This window comes from Lithobates pipiens, unplaced genomic scaffold (assembly GCF_037356315.1).
Source record: "Lithobates pipiens isolate NorthernLeopardFrog02 unplaced genomic scaffold, aLitPip1_a1.2 Scaffold_8, whole genome shotgun sequence".
NCBI lineage: Eukaryota > Metazoa > Chordata > Amphibia > Anura > Ranidae > Lithobates > Lithobates pipiens.
Window position 1 is genome coordinate 40,702,060 of NW_027507903.1, and position 17,717 is coordinate 40,719,776.

At 45.6% G+C, this 17,717-nt stretch overlaps 1 protein-coding gene across 1 annotated transcript in view; it reads right to left on the reverse strand.

Annotated features, from left to right (window-relative positions):
• TICRR (TOPBP1 interacting checkpoint and replication regulator) overlaps positions 1-17,717 on the reverse strand; it is an 82,739-nt gene that overhangs the window by 11,453 nt on the left and 53,569 nt on the right. The window contains exons 17-20 of the mRNA XM_077472115.1: positions 13,983-14,044; positions 6,440-6,580; positions 6,166-6,296; positions 332-3,311 (exon numbers count right to left, since the gene is read on the reverse strand). Coding sequence (XP_077328241.1) covers positions 332-3,311; positions 6,166-6,296; positions 6,440-6,580; positions 13,983-14,044 — 3,314 coding nt within the window. The remainder of the gene's footprint in view (positions 1-331; positions 3,312-6,165; positions 6,297-6,439; positions 6,581-13,982; positions 14,045-17,717) is intronic.

Consider the following 17,717-nt stretch of genomic DNA (forward strand, 5'->3'; position numbering starts at 1 on the left):
ACTGTGAAGAAACGGCCCTCCGAGCCGTTTCTTTACTAGCAAGCACTGCAACAGACGGCTCCCATGGGCATGCGTGCGAGTGACATCATGCGACTCCTGCCAGTCACTGAGCTGGAGTCCGAGGCCCCGGAAGCAGGGAGAAGATGGATGCGGCCACCAGCAGGGATGGCGCAGGCTTTGTTTGCAGGTGTCACATAATGGGCTAGTATGCGATTCATACTAGCCCATTATGCTTTAACTTTGCAGGGGGGAAAAAAAGAGGAAGTAAAACTCCTCTATTTTTTGACCTTGGCGAATGCAATTATTAAAAAAAAAATAAAAAATCAAATACCTGCAATTTTAAAGACTTCATCTTCACAAGAACTTTGCTGTGATGAACTCAAGTTTGAGGATAGACTCCGACTTGAAGAAATAACACATTCTTCCAGATCTTCAACAGCATTACTCGATATACAAGATCGTTTACTACTGGGCTGGGCTTCCTTTGATGGAGAGAAGAGTTCGAAGCATCGTTTTCTAGATTTAAGAGTCATTGCTCCAATTTCACTTTTACCTTTCCAGTCAATGACTGGAGAATGCTCCTGAAGTTTGGAGATTCCATCGAACACAAAGTCATTTAAAGGAGAAGCCTTAATTGCATCTTGTTCTAGACTTCCTTCTTCTGTTGATGGTGTGCTACTTATATGGTCTCCTTTTGGCACATTCGCAGCTTTTACAGCAGATGCTTTCTTTTTCCGTGGCCAGTTAATAATATCGCTGCCATTTTTTTCCTTGTATTTTGGTGATGGTGTCCAAGGGCTGGCAGCATCGGCTTGTGTGGGGGAGGCAGTAGTAGAAGCACACCTTTTTGGTGTGTAAGACTGGCAGATTAATGTCTGCAGACTACTTTTTCCAGGGGTATTGTAGGAAGACCGTAGGCGAGGAGAAGCACAACCCGCTTCCAATTTTATATGCTTATTACACCACGTCTCACCAAAAAGACCATCTTCTGCTTTCCTAGTGCAAGACGTGGTTGGAGAGTCCTCAACTCTAACCCCACTTGTCATAGCGACAGTAGAGTTGGAATCTGTCCTCTTAAAACGAAGCGTAGGCAAACCGGACTCCCTCATCTCAAGCTGAACTTCATAAGTTGGGGGAGGTATGGTTTTCTTCTGACTTTTCGGAGTTGAGAACTTAGATGGCATTTGTGGAGTGCCAAGCCGTGCCTCAGCTTCTCGTTGCCTCCTGTCCACAGTATGGCGTAGACCATATGGTGAATTGCACTGTATATTCCCTGTACCCTTTGGGGTGCTTGGCAAACTCCCAGCATCAGAAGGCTTCCTCGTAATCAACAGTTTCATTTTCAGATCACAGGTTTCTGATGCCACAACTTTGGCTTCCGCTATATCAATACTTTCATCTGTCTGTGAGGTATTCCCAACGGATCCTGAACCTTCAGAAGTTTCCAAAGATGAACTATCCAACCTTTCGCACACAACAATATCACCTCTAGGGGAAGGAAACATGAATGCTGAAGGGCTCTTTAAACGTGGCAATACAACTTTAAGTTCAGCTGACAAGGTATTTGACAGAACAGGTGAAGTGTGTTTAGAAACTAAAGGACATCTACCAGCGGGACTTTCTCTAGTACTGAACACTTTGGTAATGTGACTAGCATTTTTTGAACCTGAAAGCAGTTCATTACCAGGCTGAGACTTTGTAGGAGTTTTAAAAACTGGCTGGCACAGTGGCATAGAAAGAACGCCTGAAGCAGATGCTTTGAAAGATGGCGTGGTCTTTGGAGATATGGAAAGAGAGCCAACTGACTTTGTAGGAGTATATTCAGCAGGAAAAGAAACTGACTTCTTCCACTCTGCACATTTCTTTGGTGTGGGTGAAAAGGACTTTTGTGGTGTTCTAAGATGATACCTTGTAGTGAAAGGGGAGGTATTGTGAGATACAAAATCCTCTTCAGCTATATTCTTTCCAGGAGAGTGATCTGACTTTTTAGGTGTAGATTCTGAAGCTAAAGGAAACACAACAGAACTCTTCCACTCCGCGTGTTTTTTCGGTGTGGGTGTTTGTGGAACAGCTGAACGTAACTTTTGCGGTGTACGAAGCGGATACCTTGTAGTGAAAGAGGTTTTTGGTGACATGGAGTCCTCTTCAGTTGCATGCTTTGTAGGTGTGTGCTCTGTAGCACAAGGCAGCACCACAGAACTCCTCCACTCCACGTGTTTTTTCGGCGTAGGCGTTTGCGGATCTGCTGAAAGTAACTTTTGTGGTGTACGAAGCGGATACCTTGTAGTGAAAGAGGTTTTTGGTGACATGGAGTCCTCTTCAGCTGCATGCTTTGTAGGCGTGTGCTCTGTAGCACAAGGCAGCACCACAGAACTCCTCCACTCCACGTGTTTTTTCAGCGTGGGCGTTTGCGGATCTGCTGAAAGTAACTTTTGCGGTGTACGAAGCTGATACCTTGTAGTGAAAGAGGTTTTTGGTGACATGGAATCCTCTTCAGCTGCATGCTTTGTAGGCGTGTGCTCTGTAGCACAAGACAGCACAACAGAACTCTTCCACTCCACGTGTTTTTTCGGAGTGGGCGTTTGTGGAACAGTTAAATGCGACTTCTGTGGTGTACGAAGCTGATACCTTGAGGTGAAAGAGGTTTTTGGCGATAGGGAATCCTCTTCAGCTGCATGTTTTCTAGGCGTATTCCCAGTACCAAAAGGCAACACAACAGAACTCTTCCAGTTCACACATTTCTTTGGTGTGGGTGTTTGTGCAACAGACTTTTGTGGCGTTTTAAGTTGATCAGAGATTATGGTTACAGTATCTGCATTTGAACTTAGCAGTCTAAGCGATTTCCTTGGGGTGTATAAAGCCTGAAGTCCCTGCTTCCCAGGGGTATTAGTGTTTGAATGTCCTTTAGGTGTCTTCTCTGGACTTTTGAAAAGCTCATCTTGTGATCTTCCTGCTCTACCTTTTTGTGGTGTAACATGATGGTTTAGTGTCTTTAAGGGAGATCTAAGCCACTTAATTGGAGAATCGCTTTTCCTAGGTGTCATGTGCACTAATCTCTCACTCCGTCTTTCAGGAGATTTCAAAGTAGATTGTTCTTGCTTAGATGGTGAGAAAATGTTGCTCAAGTTTCTGGCACCTTTCCTTTCCAGTGGACTTTTGGAAGGCGTTTTAAGCCTCTTGGGCGTTCGTACAGGTGTGCGTGGTGTACAGGGAGATTTCTGCGAGTCTCTTTTTCTTAGTGACTCTTCACAGTTTGAAGCAGATTTTTGTGGCATTTTTCGTGGAGTCTTCCTTTGGTGCTTTTCTGGCATCTGAAAAATACATAGATCACCACATCAGGGCATTGCTGATATTGCCAAGAAATACATTTTTAGTTATACAAGTTTTATTTTTATTTTTGATTTTTTGTAATAATTTAATACATTTACAAACAAACATGCCATATTTACCTGTTCTGTGCAGTGTTTTGCACAGAGCAGCCACGATCTCCATCTTTTTGGGTTTCCCATAAGTGATCCTGGCTGCTTCCCCCTACCGAGTGCCCCCAATAGCAAGCCTCTTGCTATGGGATTTTCCAAGCCCCACTCCTGTTAACGGACGTTGTCCATTCATAAAGAGCATGGCTCGGCCCCGCCCCCACTCTCTCCTCATTGGTGCACTGGCTGTGATTGACAGCAGCAGAAGTCAATGGCTCCCGCTGCTGTGTGAGCCAATGAGGAGAGATCGAATAGGGCCGGTGCTCTCATACACAATCGCTGGTCAAGATGGTGCTCAGGTGGGGGGCTTTAAGGAGGAGCTGCAACCAAAAGATTTTTTTTACCTCAATGCGTAGAATGCATTAAGGTTAAAAAACCTGTGTTTAGAACCACTTTAGCCCCCGAAGAATTTAGCCCCATTCCTGACCAGAGCACTTTTTGCGATTCGGCACTGCGTCGCTTTAGCTGACAATTGCACGGTCGAGCGACGTGGCTCCCAAGCAAAATTGACGTCCTTTTTTTCTCCACAAATAGAGCTTTCTTTTGGTGCTATTTGATCACCTCTGCGGTCTTTATTTTTTGGGCTATAAACAAAAAAATTGTACAATTTTGAAAAAAAAAAAAAAAATCATTTTTTACTTTTTGCTATAATACATAACGCCCCCCCCCCCAAAAAAAAATAAAAAATAAGCGTTTGGTTTGCACAGAAGTAATAGAATTTACAAAATAGGGGGGTGGTTTTATGGCATTTTTATTTATTTTGTTTTTTTTACTAGTAATGGCTATGATCAACGATTTTTATCGTGACTGCGACATTATAGAGGACACATCAGACAATTTTAACACATTTTTGGGACCACTGCCATTAATAGAGCGATCAAAGCTAAAAAATTGCATTGATTACTGTAAAAATGTCACTGGCAGCCAAGGGGTTAACCATTAGGTGGCGCTGAAGGGGTTAAGTGTGTCCTAGGGAGTGATTCTAACGGTGGGGGGGGGGAGGAGCTGTGTGTGACACGTCACTGATCAGCGCTACCGATTACAGGGAGAGCTGATCAGTGTCATTAGGCAGAACAAGGAGATGCTTGTTTACATTAGCATCTCCCCATTCTTCCTCACCGAGGATCACGGGTATGCAGGCAAGCCACCTCTTAAAAGGGCAATGTACAGGTAAGTTATTCTACCTGTATGTGCCCTTCTGCTGCAGTATATCTGCGTGAGGCGGTCGGGAAGTGCTTAACAGAGCTCTTCATGCCTGCTGATTACAGAGTACAGATCCTGCTAGGCATAACACTACATGATTAAAGAACAGGCTGCTGTGGAAAGACAGAAATGAGTCACACTGCAGCTAGTCAGAAAACAAAAGTAGACGCACCCTGTTCATTCTGTGTCTATTCATTATACATCACAGGGTTATGCAAAAAGGCTATCGGGGGAACTGGAGAAAGTGCAGAGAAGGGCAACCAAACTGGCAGGAGGCATGGAGGAGATCAGCTATGAGGAATTATCTGAACGTAAAGCGTTTATTACCCCAACACTTCATATTCCTAATATGTGGCTGCCGTCCCATGAGAAAGTATCCTGTTCTCTTTGTATTGCTTACTTTATGTGAAATCCCTGGTGTTCCTGCTAGTCCCCTTGCTTTCCTATTAAAACCTGACCACGCTAAGCAGGAGAGCAGTGTTCAGTTCTCCGGCTATACTGGTAACTCAGTGTGCTCTCCTACAATGATCAGACTTGTCCCAACACATTTTTCATATATTTTTCTCTACTTTTCTACTCTTTACTATGATTATGTAGAATCTGGTGACTGTAGACACAATCACCTGGGCCTTAAAAGTCCCGTAAGGGGAACCCTTATTTTTTCTACATTTGAGATGTTGACCCACCCATAGTTCGACCTCTCACAACTTTCCCGTTTACCTTTCACACAGGACAGACTGCGCTAGGAGTCCCTCATGCCCAGCGGGGAATCTGTCCTCTGAGCAGGTCCTTGACCGCTCTGCTTATGTACAGTACAGACCCAGCTTGTTGCTTATGGGTGGTCAGAGGTAAACAGACCTCCTATCCAACTGCTACTTTTTAGCAGATTGGATGTCGGCGGGTGTAAACGAACACGACTGTTTACAACCACTGCTCCATAAAGGATAATGGAGGGTCCGATCGGGTCTGCCTGAAAATCTGACAGGTGGCAGAAATCTGACAGACATCCAATTGATCCACCCGTGTGAAAAGGGGCCTTACTATAATTCAGAAGGCTATTCATTGAAAAGAAAAAACAAAAACACACAGGGGTAACAGAAAATAAGGTAAGAGTTTTTTCCTCTAGTGATCAGTCAGGTTTCATCCTTTGTCTTATTTTGTGTTGAAAAACTAAATTCAGAATGAGTTCATTTGTGGCCACCATGCTTTGACATGTGGGAATCATGCCGTACCCATAATGTTCCCTACCCATTCACAGGCGTGCCATGTTGATAAAAAAAGTGTAAATATAGTTTGAATACATCGGCAGCTCTAAAATCTTAGAGATTTCCCCGTAGACCGCTAATACCCAAACATCTAGTAGTAGTTGTCAAAGGTCATCTGCATGAGCCCTATGACTAGAATGAAGCATGTGAGTAACATGCTATGATCCCTTTCACATTCAATTATTCAACTTGCTTTTTTTGCCATCACTACTTGTAACTACCTCCTGTGCCAAATGTTCAGGATCGCTCAGCAACTTCCGTCTTGCCTTTCTCGCTGGGGGACTGGTCAATCCAAGCACCTCTCCAAAAAGTAAACGTTTAGGAGTTTTTGCCTCAGTACTGAGCATGCCTCCTGCGTACAAAGATAACAATATATTTATGTCTGAAGGCATTTAATGGTGCATTTTCTTAACTGTTGCTTTATGGATTTTTGCACTCAAAGACAAAAAAAACAAAAAAAAAAACTAAATAAAAATACCCACAAAAATCTCTTACCTTTCTTATTTTCATCAAGGAGCTGCTGGCTTACTGAATGAACCCTCTCCAGATTACGGGATTTGGGCTGTGAAGCATAGAAGGTAGAAGAATTTCTTCTTGAAAGGGCTAGCTGCTTAATTCGGGGACTCCTACGGACATCTAGCAGAAAAGACAAAGGTAAAACAGGTCATACAACTATAATCCATTTTCACTTTAAAAATACTAAGGTGAAACCCCAGGCAAACCGTTAAAGTGGAATTAAACACAAAAGCAAACATTTAATATACTGAAGCTTAGAAGGACTTGTAAAGGTAGAGTTTTTTTTTTTTATCCTAATACAGTCTTATGCATTAAGAAAAAAGCCTTCTGTGTAGTTTCTCACAGTCAGTCCTTCAAGAGGGTTGTCATGTGCCTTTTACTGAGGCGTGGCTTCAGTCTGGCCACTCTACCATACAGGCCTAATTGGTGGAGTACTGCAGAGATGGTTGTTCTTCTGAAAGGTTCTGCTCTCTCCACAGAGAAATGCTGGAACTCTGTCAGAGTGACCAGCGGGTTCTTGGTCACCTCCCTGACTAAAGCCCTTCTCCCCAAATCGCTCAGTTTGGCCAGGTGGTCGGCTCTAGGAAGAGTCCTGGTAGTTCCAAACTTCTTTCATTTACGGATGATGGAGGCCACTGTGCTCATTGGGACTTTCAATGCAGCAGACATTTCTGAACCCTTCCCCAGATCTGTGCCTCAATACAATCCTGTCTAGGAGGTCTACAGAGAATTCCTTGGACTTCATGGCTTGGTTTGTACTCTGACATGTACTGTTAACTGAGGGACCTTATATAGACAGGTGTGTGCCTTTCCAAATCATGTCCAATCAACTGAATTTACCACAGGCGGACTTCAATCAAGTTGTAGTAACATCTCAAGGATGATCAGTGGGAATAGGATGTACCTGAGCTAAATTGAGTGTCATGGCAAAGGCTGTGAATAGTTGTGTACATGGGATTTTTGTTTTTGCAAAGATTTCATACAAACGTCTTTACATTGTCATTATGGGGTATTGTTTGTAAAATTTTGAGTAAAATAATTAATTTAATCCATTTTGGACTAAGACTAACATAAAAAGTGAAGAACTGTTAATACTTTCTGAATGCACTGTAGCAGAGGGTTGAGACAAACCATTTTCCACTAACATAGGTGCTTACAATGGTCATCTTTAATTTATGCAAAACCTTTACCCCCCCCCCCCCCAAAAAAAATAGGGGTAGGTGTGATGCAAGAAAGAAAGACTAATGCAGACCCTACATCTAAGGATTGGTAAGATGCAATATGTTATGTGTTTTGTTTAATATTGGTTATTAAATACAGAGCTGTAATGCAAATCTATTTCTGTTTATGCCTGCCAAAAAGGAGCTGTCATTTTTTTACAGCAAATTCTGTGATTTACCCACATTTTCAAAGACTAAAAACAGCCAAACAAATCATCTTCCTGGTTTAGTAATTCAGCTTCCTTTGTCACCTATCCATAGATATGATTTCCACCATGGAAGGAAAGCAAAATCGCTCGATTCCCACATCAACCGTGTTCACGGGGAATGCCTCCCACTGCGCTATTGCATTCTGCCAGCGGGGGGAGTGGGGAGCATTTTCGGCCACCAGAATACAATGGTTACTGCTGGTGGCTATAGCCGCTGGCAGGACCATATGTAGAAAAATTAGACATGCTGGTTGTACCGAAGTTGATCGATCAGTCCACTTGCAGGCAATTAGCCTTCCTATACATAGATCCCTGCTGAACCAGAGTCAGTATCTAGTGATGCAATTCAAGAAGCAGTAACACTAAACCAGGATCTATTCTAGAGTGATCTCACAGACTAGCAACAATGTGTGCATCATAAGAATGGCTTGCAAATATTAATATTACAAATGTTCTACTTGCATAATCTGTGTAATTGTTTTGCACAGAGCACCCAGTTTCTCCTCCTCTCTGGTCCCTCGCATGCGCTCCTGGCCCCTCCCTCCTGCCGAGTACCCCCACAAACTTGCTTGTTATGGGGGTACCCAAGCCAAGCCGCTGCTCTGTGTGTCCATTTAGATACAGAGCCGTGACTCGGTCTTGCCCCTCCCTCTCCACATTGGCTCACTGACTGACAGCAGAGGGAGCCAGCCAATCAGGAGGGAGTGTCCTGGACAGCCGAGGCTCTTGTGCAACATTGCTGGATAGAGGAGGCTGCTCAGGCAAGTATTAGAGGGCTGGAGGGGACTGCTGCACAGGTTTTTTTTTATCTTAATGCACAGAATGTTTAACTTAGAGAACGTTTAAATTGCAACCTTACACAACCGCCTGAAAGGCAAGCATCCGAAGATGTGTTTTCGTCAACTTTGTAGAATTTAGCGAAAGTGTGAACGGACAACCAAGTCGCTGCCTTACACGCCTGGGAGGCAGGCACTTGATGTCAGAAAGCCCAGGAGGTTACAATTGCTCTGGTGGAAGGAGCCGAGACAGGAAAAGGGGGCAAAGGCCCATTTAAGGCATAGGCATGAACCACGATCTGTCTGATCCACCAAGAAATGGCAGACGAGACCGATAGACCTTTTTTCGGACCAGCTACCGAGACAAACAGAGTCTGACTTCCGGAAGGGAGCCGTAGCAGACAGATACACCCGTAAAGCCCGGACCACGTCCAGGGAATGCAAGGCAACCTCTTTCGGGTGTGTCGGCTTTGGACATAAGGATGTTAACGCAATGTCCTCATTCAGATGGAATGCCGAAACCACCTTTGGCAGGAAAGAGGGCTGCGGATGTAGCACCACCTTATCCTTGTAGATGACCAGATAGGGAGACTTGCATGACAAGGCCACCAACTCAGAAACCCTCCTGGCAGATGTAATAGCCACTAGAAAGACCATTTTCTTCCCGTGACCAAAGGCCCTGGGCCGACTACTCCCAGCGCCCCCCCCCCTCCCCCAACCGGTGAGGCTGGCGTCCGTTGTGATCACCGTCCAAATGAGGAAGGAACGTTCTTCCGGACCGAAGGGCCGGAGACCTCAGCCACCAGAGAAGGGAATCCCTGACTAACTGGCTCACCCGAATTTGACAATCCAGGGATAAAGGAGATTTGTTCCATTTTGACAACAATTTTGTTCTCCTTCTGCAAGACTCGAGTGTGAAATTGAGCATTCGGTAACGCTTCGAAAGTGGCTACCATGAGGCCCAGAACTCACATGCAGAAGCGCAGCGATGACCACCTGCGGTTCATCAACTTCACCGCAGCCTGAAGAGTCTGCAGCACTAACACCAACCCAACTAACCTCCTGGAGAGTCTGCATGGTGATTGCTACATCCTCCCTCAATTCTCAGTCAGAAGCTGCTCTCAGGTCATCTAGGTGACTCACGGTTGCAATCCCACGTTGCCTTAACAGTGCCAGAATTGGACCCAATACTTTGGTAAAGACTTGGGGTGCTGACGCCAGGCCAAAAAGGGAGAGCCACAAACTGGTAGTGCTCTTCAACTGCGAATTGCAGAAACCTCTCATGCCTGTGGCATATGGGTACATGTAAGTACGTGTCCTGGATATCCAGGGAAGCCAGGAAGTGCCTCTGATGGAGTGCAGCGACCACGCAGCGAACCGATTCCATCCTAAACCTTTGCACTTTCACAAAGCCATTGACGGCTTTTAAGTCCAGGATTGGACGTACCCCTTCCTTTTTGGGAACTACAGATTGGAGTAGAAACCTCTCCAGCGCCGGTACAGGTACTATAACCCCGTGCAGTAGCAGGTCCTGTACTGCCCTGAACAGGCCCACTGGTCGGACAGTAGAGAGATCCCCCGAGCTGCAAACTCCCGAGGGCGACCACCCACCCAAGAGTCGGACGGGGCAAACCTTCGCACGGTAAAATTTTTGTTCGCATACCTGCGAAACCAGGGATGCTTTTGTCCTTTAGCAGGCGCTTGGTTGGACTGGGAACGCTAACCTGCCAACCTGGGCGGGTGAAAAAGCAGTTTGAGCGGAAAAAGAGGGCCCTTGCCTACGGCGTGGCTCCTTACCCTTCCTTGACTGTGGGAGCAATGTGCTCTTCCCACCGGTAACATTTTGAATAATGTCATCCAGTGAAGCTCCAAATAGCCTCACCTTGGAAGAGCAAATCTGACAGTGCTTTGGTCCGCAGACCAGCATTTCAGCCAAATCAGGCGCCGTAGCACCACTGCTGATACCGATGCTCTAGAGAGCAGGGGGACCGTATCCAGGGCCGCATCACAGACACACTTAAGGCCATGCACCAACTGATCAGCCAGCTCTACGCAGACCGGGGGAGGCTGTTGCTTCTCCAATTCATGGTGCAACAACTTTGCCCATTCAGTAAGTGCCTGCGACACCAAGGACGCAACGCTGACCCCACTACCGTAAACATGGACCAGGCCACAGCTTCGGCTCTCCTGTCGGCAGGGTCCTTGAAGTCAACGACCGGAGGAGACGTCCTTTTCAGGAGGCTTGGGACTGAAAAGGCCCGCTGTGGGCTTCCCCATTCCTTGTAGATGAACTTATCAAAATAAGTCAAATACAGAAACACCTTAGGCGTGCGGGCCGGTTTGCGGGACCCAAAAGGGACCACCACCTCAGTAGAGGTTCCTGCTGCATCCTGTATTTTCAGGTTATCCGACACCGCAGTGATAAGTGCTTCTACTAGCGCTTTTCCCTGCGCTAATCAGGACACAGTTATTCTCACAGTCTGAACGGTCTTGGTCCGCATCCTCTGGAACGTCAGAACAGGTGCCGCCAGTCACCGCGGGCCCTGAATCCGAATCAGAGCTTTCCCCAAAAGATTTGGGGGGGGGGGGCGCCAGCTTTTGACGCCATGCTGACCCTCGCTCGCCTGCCACAACTTAGGGGCTTAAGGCAAGGTACACAAATCCCACCCTCCGAGCTGCTCAGACTGAGGGGCCCCTTCGCAGGACTCACCACCCTGACCAAGTGCTGCTGCTGACCGCTCTGCCCTCTTTCAGTCACAAAGTGCTCAGAGTGAAAACCACGCTGTTTTGAGGTACACAGACCCAGCACTAGAGGTAAAAACACTCTGAGGCTACAAGAAAATGGCCAGTGGCTGTCCTTGTACAAAAATCACCAAGAAAATGGCTAGAAGCCCATTCACTGCATAAAACTACAGCAAAATGGCCACGGCCCCAGCAGCAACCTCTCCTGAGGCACCTCACAGCGCAGAAAAAAGGGGCATACAAGCAAAAACTGACCCCAACAGCCAGCGCAGCCCTGCCAAAGCTTTGAGCCCCCCCCGGAGGACCCCAGGCCTAGGTACATACACCGCACCTCATGCCCAGTCACACAGCAGCCCAGCAGGGGGTGGAGGGAATGAGGGACAGAGGAAAGGGAGAGAGAGACCCCCTAGTTGACCTCACAGAGAATGCCCAGCTGCTCAATCCTGCTGAGGCAGGGAGCGCCGTACTTAGCCTGTCGGGATTGCTGGACGCATTCCACCACAGACCCATCACCCAAGCAGTATGGGGTGGCTGCTGGCCACGGCACACTGTGACAAGGACAGCAGTAGCCCAGTCGTGTATGCCCCGGAGCATATAGCTCACCGGCCTCCCCTGGAGCAGAAGGGGCATGTTGTGGCCGACCCAGTGCATAGCTAGGGTCTGCTCACGCTCGATGGCCAGGCTGGGGATGACAAGGATCTATATTATCCAGCCAGCTGTTGATAGTAGATCACAGGATTAAAAATTGTAGAAAAAAAATGAAAAAAATCCCAGGACCAATGGTCCCCTCAGGGAGCCAGGTCCATCTCCTACACTAGGCAGAAAAAACTGAGCTGCAGGTTGAGGGGTTAAGGCCAGAGGGACCGCCCCCTGGGCGGTGCGGCAGTCTTGCTGTTTTTACATGTGTTACATGTTCTAACTAATCATCTTCTGAAGGTGGCGTGATAACACTAAGGTCAAGAATTAAAGGAGCCCTGTCCGTCAATGAATGAAATAAAAAATTTTTTCATAGCTTATTAAAATTTTGCACACAGGTAATTTTTCCCCTTCACTGATGTGCACTGATAGGTGGCGATTAGCAGTACTGATGGGCACAGATAGGTGGCACTGGAGGGCGATGATTAGCAGCACTGGAGGGCAATGTTTGAACCAATGTCCATTTAACAGAAGCCGGTTATCAGCCTTTTCACCTTACACTATCGGCGTGGGGAAAAAAAACAAAAAACAAAACAAAAACTGAAACCAGCTTCTAATTACATTGTGCGATCAGCCGTCATTGGCTGACAGCTGATCACGTGGTAAAGGGCTGCAGTGATTGACCCTCTACCCAGATTTATGATCAGGGGAGTCTCTCGGGAATTGTAAGCCTGCGCTGTAGTCTTTCAGCTATAGCGCAGACAGGAACAGGTTAATCCAAAAAGGAGGAACTTTTCCCATAAAACCATAGGCCTGAGAAATAAGCTGATGAATCCACCTAAAAATAGTGGACTGGGAAGCAGCATAATGATTGGTACACACTGTTTGATTTACAAAAACTGAAGAATGTAAAATCTGGTGCAGCTGTGCATGATAGTCAATCAGCTTCTAACTTCAGCTTGTTTAATCAAGTTGGACAATAAAACCTGGAAGATGATTGGTTTCTATGCAGAGTTGCACCAAATTTAGCATTTTCCAGTTTTAGCAAATCAACCCTGGAGTCTGAAAATCAGCCCGATTCAGCAGGAACCTGTCAACTTTTGGTCAGTATGTACAGCAGCCTGTGACAATGCCAGTCTTGTCAAGGGACCTGCTCACAGGGCTGGACAAGATGAAGAGGCTGCCGACATCACTTCCACCCAACACCCACGGGGTCCTGGAACTTCTCCTCCATCCCTGAAAGCACCTCAAGTGGTCCAGACTTGCTACCAGATATGTACTGAGAGTTCTAACATTTTTTAAATGGCCCACTAGATGGCACTTCGATCCCTTTCTATGTATACATACACAGTGGGGAAAAAAATTGCATGGGATTCGGACAGGAATTGCACTGTATTCCTTTTCAAATTGCATGCGATTCTCTGGAGTGCGATTTGCACCAATTTTTTTTTCGTATCGACACAGATTGCAGCGCAAAGTATCGGTACTCAGCAAATACTTGACCAAAAGTATCGGTAACTTGTACTTGTCAATAAAAAAATAAAAATACGTAATCAGTGCAACTCTAGTAAAAAATAAAGTGAAACATCGTCAGGCCACGTAAAATTAAAAGGAGAGCAGGGCCTTTGCAGTGAGATAAAGTCAAAGTTTCATTATTGTACATTTTGCTATATATCAATTTCTACTTCTAATTGTGAAACCGTCATCGTTAGTTGAATTACAAAACTGTATGCAGCACATGCAAATACATTCCAATTCACACTATATAAAATATATACATGAGAGATCACACAAAATGTAAAAAATTGTAATGTTTGATATGTACACTTTGGTGACATCAACAGCAACTAACATGTCTGGATAAGTCCTAGCATTTGCCAAAAAAAAAAAAAAAAAAGGACCGTCCATCTATGTATGGTCCAATTCCCTTTACAATTACCTCTAAAATCCTTCTCTGGAGATTCCTCGACAATGCTGATATCAGAAGTAGACTCGCTGCACCTGTGGAAGCAAGTAGGGAGTACCTATTTAGTTTACTATAGATACAGGGGTTTTAGTGCATCGATAATTTACATAGGATCCAAGATTTAACTTCTACCCTACAAGGTTTTTATATTTTACTAAAATAACCAACACAAGCCCAAATAAGCACACTTGGTAGTCATCTATTACAGGACATAGGAATTTATTCTTGTATCATGGGATTTCCAAAAAGCAGCGCAACTGGGGGTGGGGGAGCTATCCCTCAAACTTTAGGGCTTAACTGATTACTCGTCTAATCTACCTGGCAATACTGGAACGAGAGGGGAACCATATCACCTAGGAGGACCTTCAGAAACAAGGAGTGCATTTGCTGAGCAAACCATTTCCAGACAGTGGAGAGAAATCTCCCTGGAACGTTTCACAGAAGAATGTTAAAGGAGAAGTATAGCCAAAGCTTGTTTGGCTGTACTTCTGCTGTGGATCAATTCGTTTTGCACTCCTGTGACCCATTTTCAACAGAAAGCGGTCTGAAGTCCACTCTCTGCTTGCATCACAGAAGTCGCTCCAGGGTCCAGGTCATCATGAAAATGGAAGTCGGGATGTTAGGTCCCTGGACCGACACCTGGCCCAGCCTCTCAGTGAGCTGCTGAGAGCCGGACCAGGCCACTCTGCCACCTCCACAGCTCAGCGCTCCAGTGAATAAGGAGGGAGAAGATCAAAGAGCTGCTGACTGACAGTCTGTAGCTCTCTGCTCAGGGAGCTGAGAAAACCGAGTGATTTGCAGTGTTCAATTGCTCAGTTCTCAGCGCAGAGGCGACGGGGGACGGGGGACAGATGCAACAACGGGCTGATGCTGCATCTACCTAGGTAAGAATAAATCTGAAAAAAAAAAAAAAAAAAAAAAAGAGCCATACTTATCTTTTAAAGAAGGATAATGTCCTGGTTAAGGTATAAATCACCCCAGAAAGAAGAGGCCTAAGCCCTGACCATCAGTGTGATTTCATGTGCGGCTTGCTGGCTTTTCTCCAAAGGATGGTCAGAATTTCCTGAGATGGAACTTCCTACCCTTTGCAATACACAAAATAGGCCTCTTCGAGGTAAGATGACAGACTGTGTGAGAAGTCAATTTCCAAGTTTTTAGGGGCGTAGGGTTGATCAAAGCCCCTCAAGATTGAGAGGCAGGATGGTGGATTGTGGAAAAAGATCTGAACAATCTGGGCAGGCCCAAGCAAAGTCTGCCATGAGTATAAGCATGTTCGAGTACCACAACACACTGGGCCAGTTCTGTGCAAGGAGGACCACTGGAGCAAGGGTCTCTGGTTTTAGTGACCAATCTGTCATTTGTTGTTGAACCTGGACACTGGAAGATCCGTGTCGGCTATCCCGGAACCTGTGATTTAGACCTTGAAATACCTCCTGGATCCAAAAGTGCATTTACCAATATTCTATGCCTGTAATGCCCAATAAGCAAGATTGTGGTTTGCTTTTCTTCGAGCTGTGCAACTTCTGGTGCCCACTTAAAGGTTGATGCAAACCATGGCCCTGAAACTGTGACTTCAGAGTTGAAAGGTTCAGTGTTGCAGGACAAACCAAAACAGAGGCCAGAAGGTCCCCTAGCTGAAGGGAAGCAATGACTGCCCTGGCAGATTTCATTACGAATTTCAGAATCCAAAAGGAACGGGTGGGGAACCTTCAGCTTCAGAATGGATTGAATGTCTCCCTTTGCCTTGGGGACAGTCAACAGATTGGAGAAGAACCCCTGAAACCAGGGTGATGACCCCCTGTGAGGAGCTGCTGGAGAAAAAAAAAAAAAAAAAAAAAAAAAAAAGAAGGTCTGCCCCCACTTTAGTGGGGAGAAAAGCAGGTTTGACAGCATAAGGTTGGATGAAAGCAAGAACCAGAACTTTGTCCAATGGCCATAAAGGCAGACCCCCAATGAGGGGCACCCCCTCACTGTGAGTGGCTGTGTTCCCAGACTTGAAGTCTAGGTTGTACTGCAAAAGAGAGAATTGGGCTTGCACTTGGGCCTGGAGGCCTGAGAGAAACAAAAGGAACTATTGTCTCAAACTGAAAGGTTTGCTGGCAGGAGTGTTCGCCTTTTTATTTGGTAAGAGGGTACAGTTAAGATATTAAGGCAAGGAATGGCAGGGCCCACTACAGTCGGTCCATTTATTTTTTTAGAAATCCCTCCTCAAGGTATTGCTGAGTGAAGTGCTTCAAGCAAAGAACTTCAGCAAATACAGAAAATACCCAATGATTTTGCAGTTTTCCACAGCCCCTGGGCCTGTATAGCACTCAGCAACTTGGACTACGTGTCTGGGTGAGAACCCACGTAGGATCCAGTAACCTTACAAGTCAGCCTCACATCAACTTCCATGTAGGGTCCGAGGAAACAATCAATCTGTAAAGCTTCTAAATAAAAGCCACAGTGGCTATGAGCACCTAGTAACTTGATAGGGTGTTGATGCAAAAAATTACAGAAAAATAAAACAGGAGCAGAGACAAGATGTCTCTATACCAGGGCTGGATATTTTAGAAAAACGAAGGCTTGCTGGAAGTGGACGGGGTTATAGAAGCTGACCTTACGGCTTTGTTTGCCAGTGATCAATTACTGGAAGCAAGCTGCATAACCCATGATCCAAGACTAAAGCTGGCCATACACTATACCAGTGATGGCGAACCTTGGCACTCCTGATGTTTTGAAACTACATTTCCCATGATGCTCCACTACACTGCAGAGTGCATGAGCATCATGGGAAATGTAGTTCCAAAACATCTGGGGTGCCAAGGTTCGCCATCACTGCACTATACAATCCAATTGTATAATCTCCTTTAGATCTACTATCAACTAGGCAGTGGAAGGACCTGTCTGACTAGATAAAAATTGAACGGATTGTTTATGCACTCCTACTACATATGTGAAGGAATGTAATGTACATAATGATAATCAGAAAATGTCTATTTGCTTATGTGTATACATGTTTCGATGCAACTCCTTACTTATGTAGTATACAGATTGGCTCTCTGTTTGGAATTAAAGATGGCGGGTACCCCCTGCTTCCCACACATTAGAAGAATGCACATGAGATAAGAGAACCAAACTTCAACCAAACTTTAAGCATCAAGTTTCTCCAGTTTCTCCATTTCTTTTGTATTTTAACCAATGAGATGTACCAATTAGACTGACATAGCAATGAGGCATCTTTCTGTATAAAATATTAACACCGCCCAGAAATAGTCACCCCATGACTGCATCAAACTAATGCGGCTGGAAACTATGCATCTCCCCACCGTGAGTGAAATACCCCTGCAGGATCCAGGTCACCACTGAAAACTCGGTTCTCCAAATTAAAACCTTACCCCCGGTGATGTCTGCACAGGTGGCAGAGCTGCAAGCACTTACTACAGCATGTAAATTGGCAGAGGGGAAAAAGAGCCAACATTCATACAGACTCAAGATATGCTTTCAGCGTTGCCCATGATTTTGGTGTCATCTGGAAGGACAGAGGGTTCCTGATGGCTGCAGGAACACCTGTGAAACACAGCTCAGCCATCAAGGACTTGATGGAGACCCTGCTTCTCCCAACCCAAGTGACTAGTCTAAAAATAAAGCACACGACAAACTCAACTCGAAGGAAGCTTGAGACAATCTAGCTGATTCAGCTGCTAAACAGACAGCCAGAGGTCCACG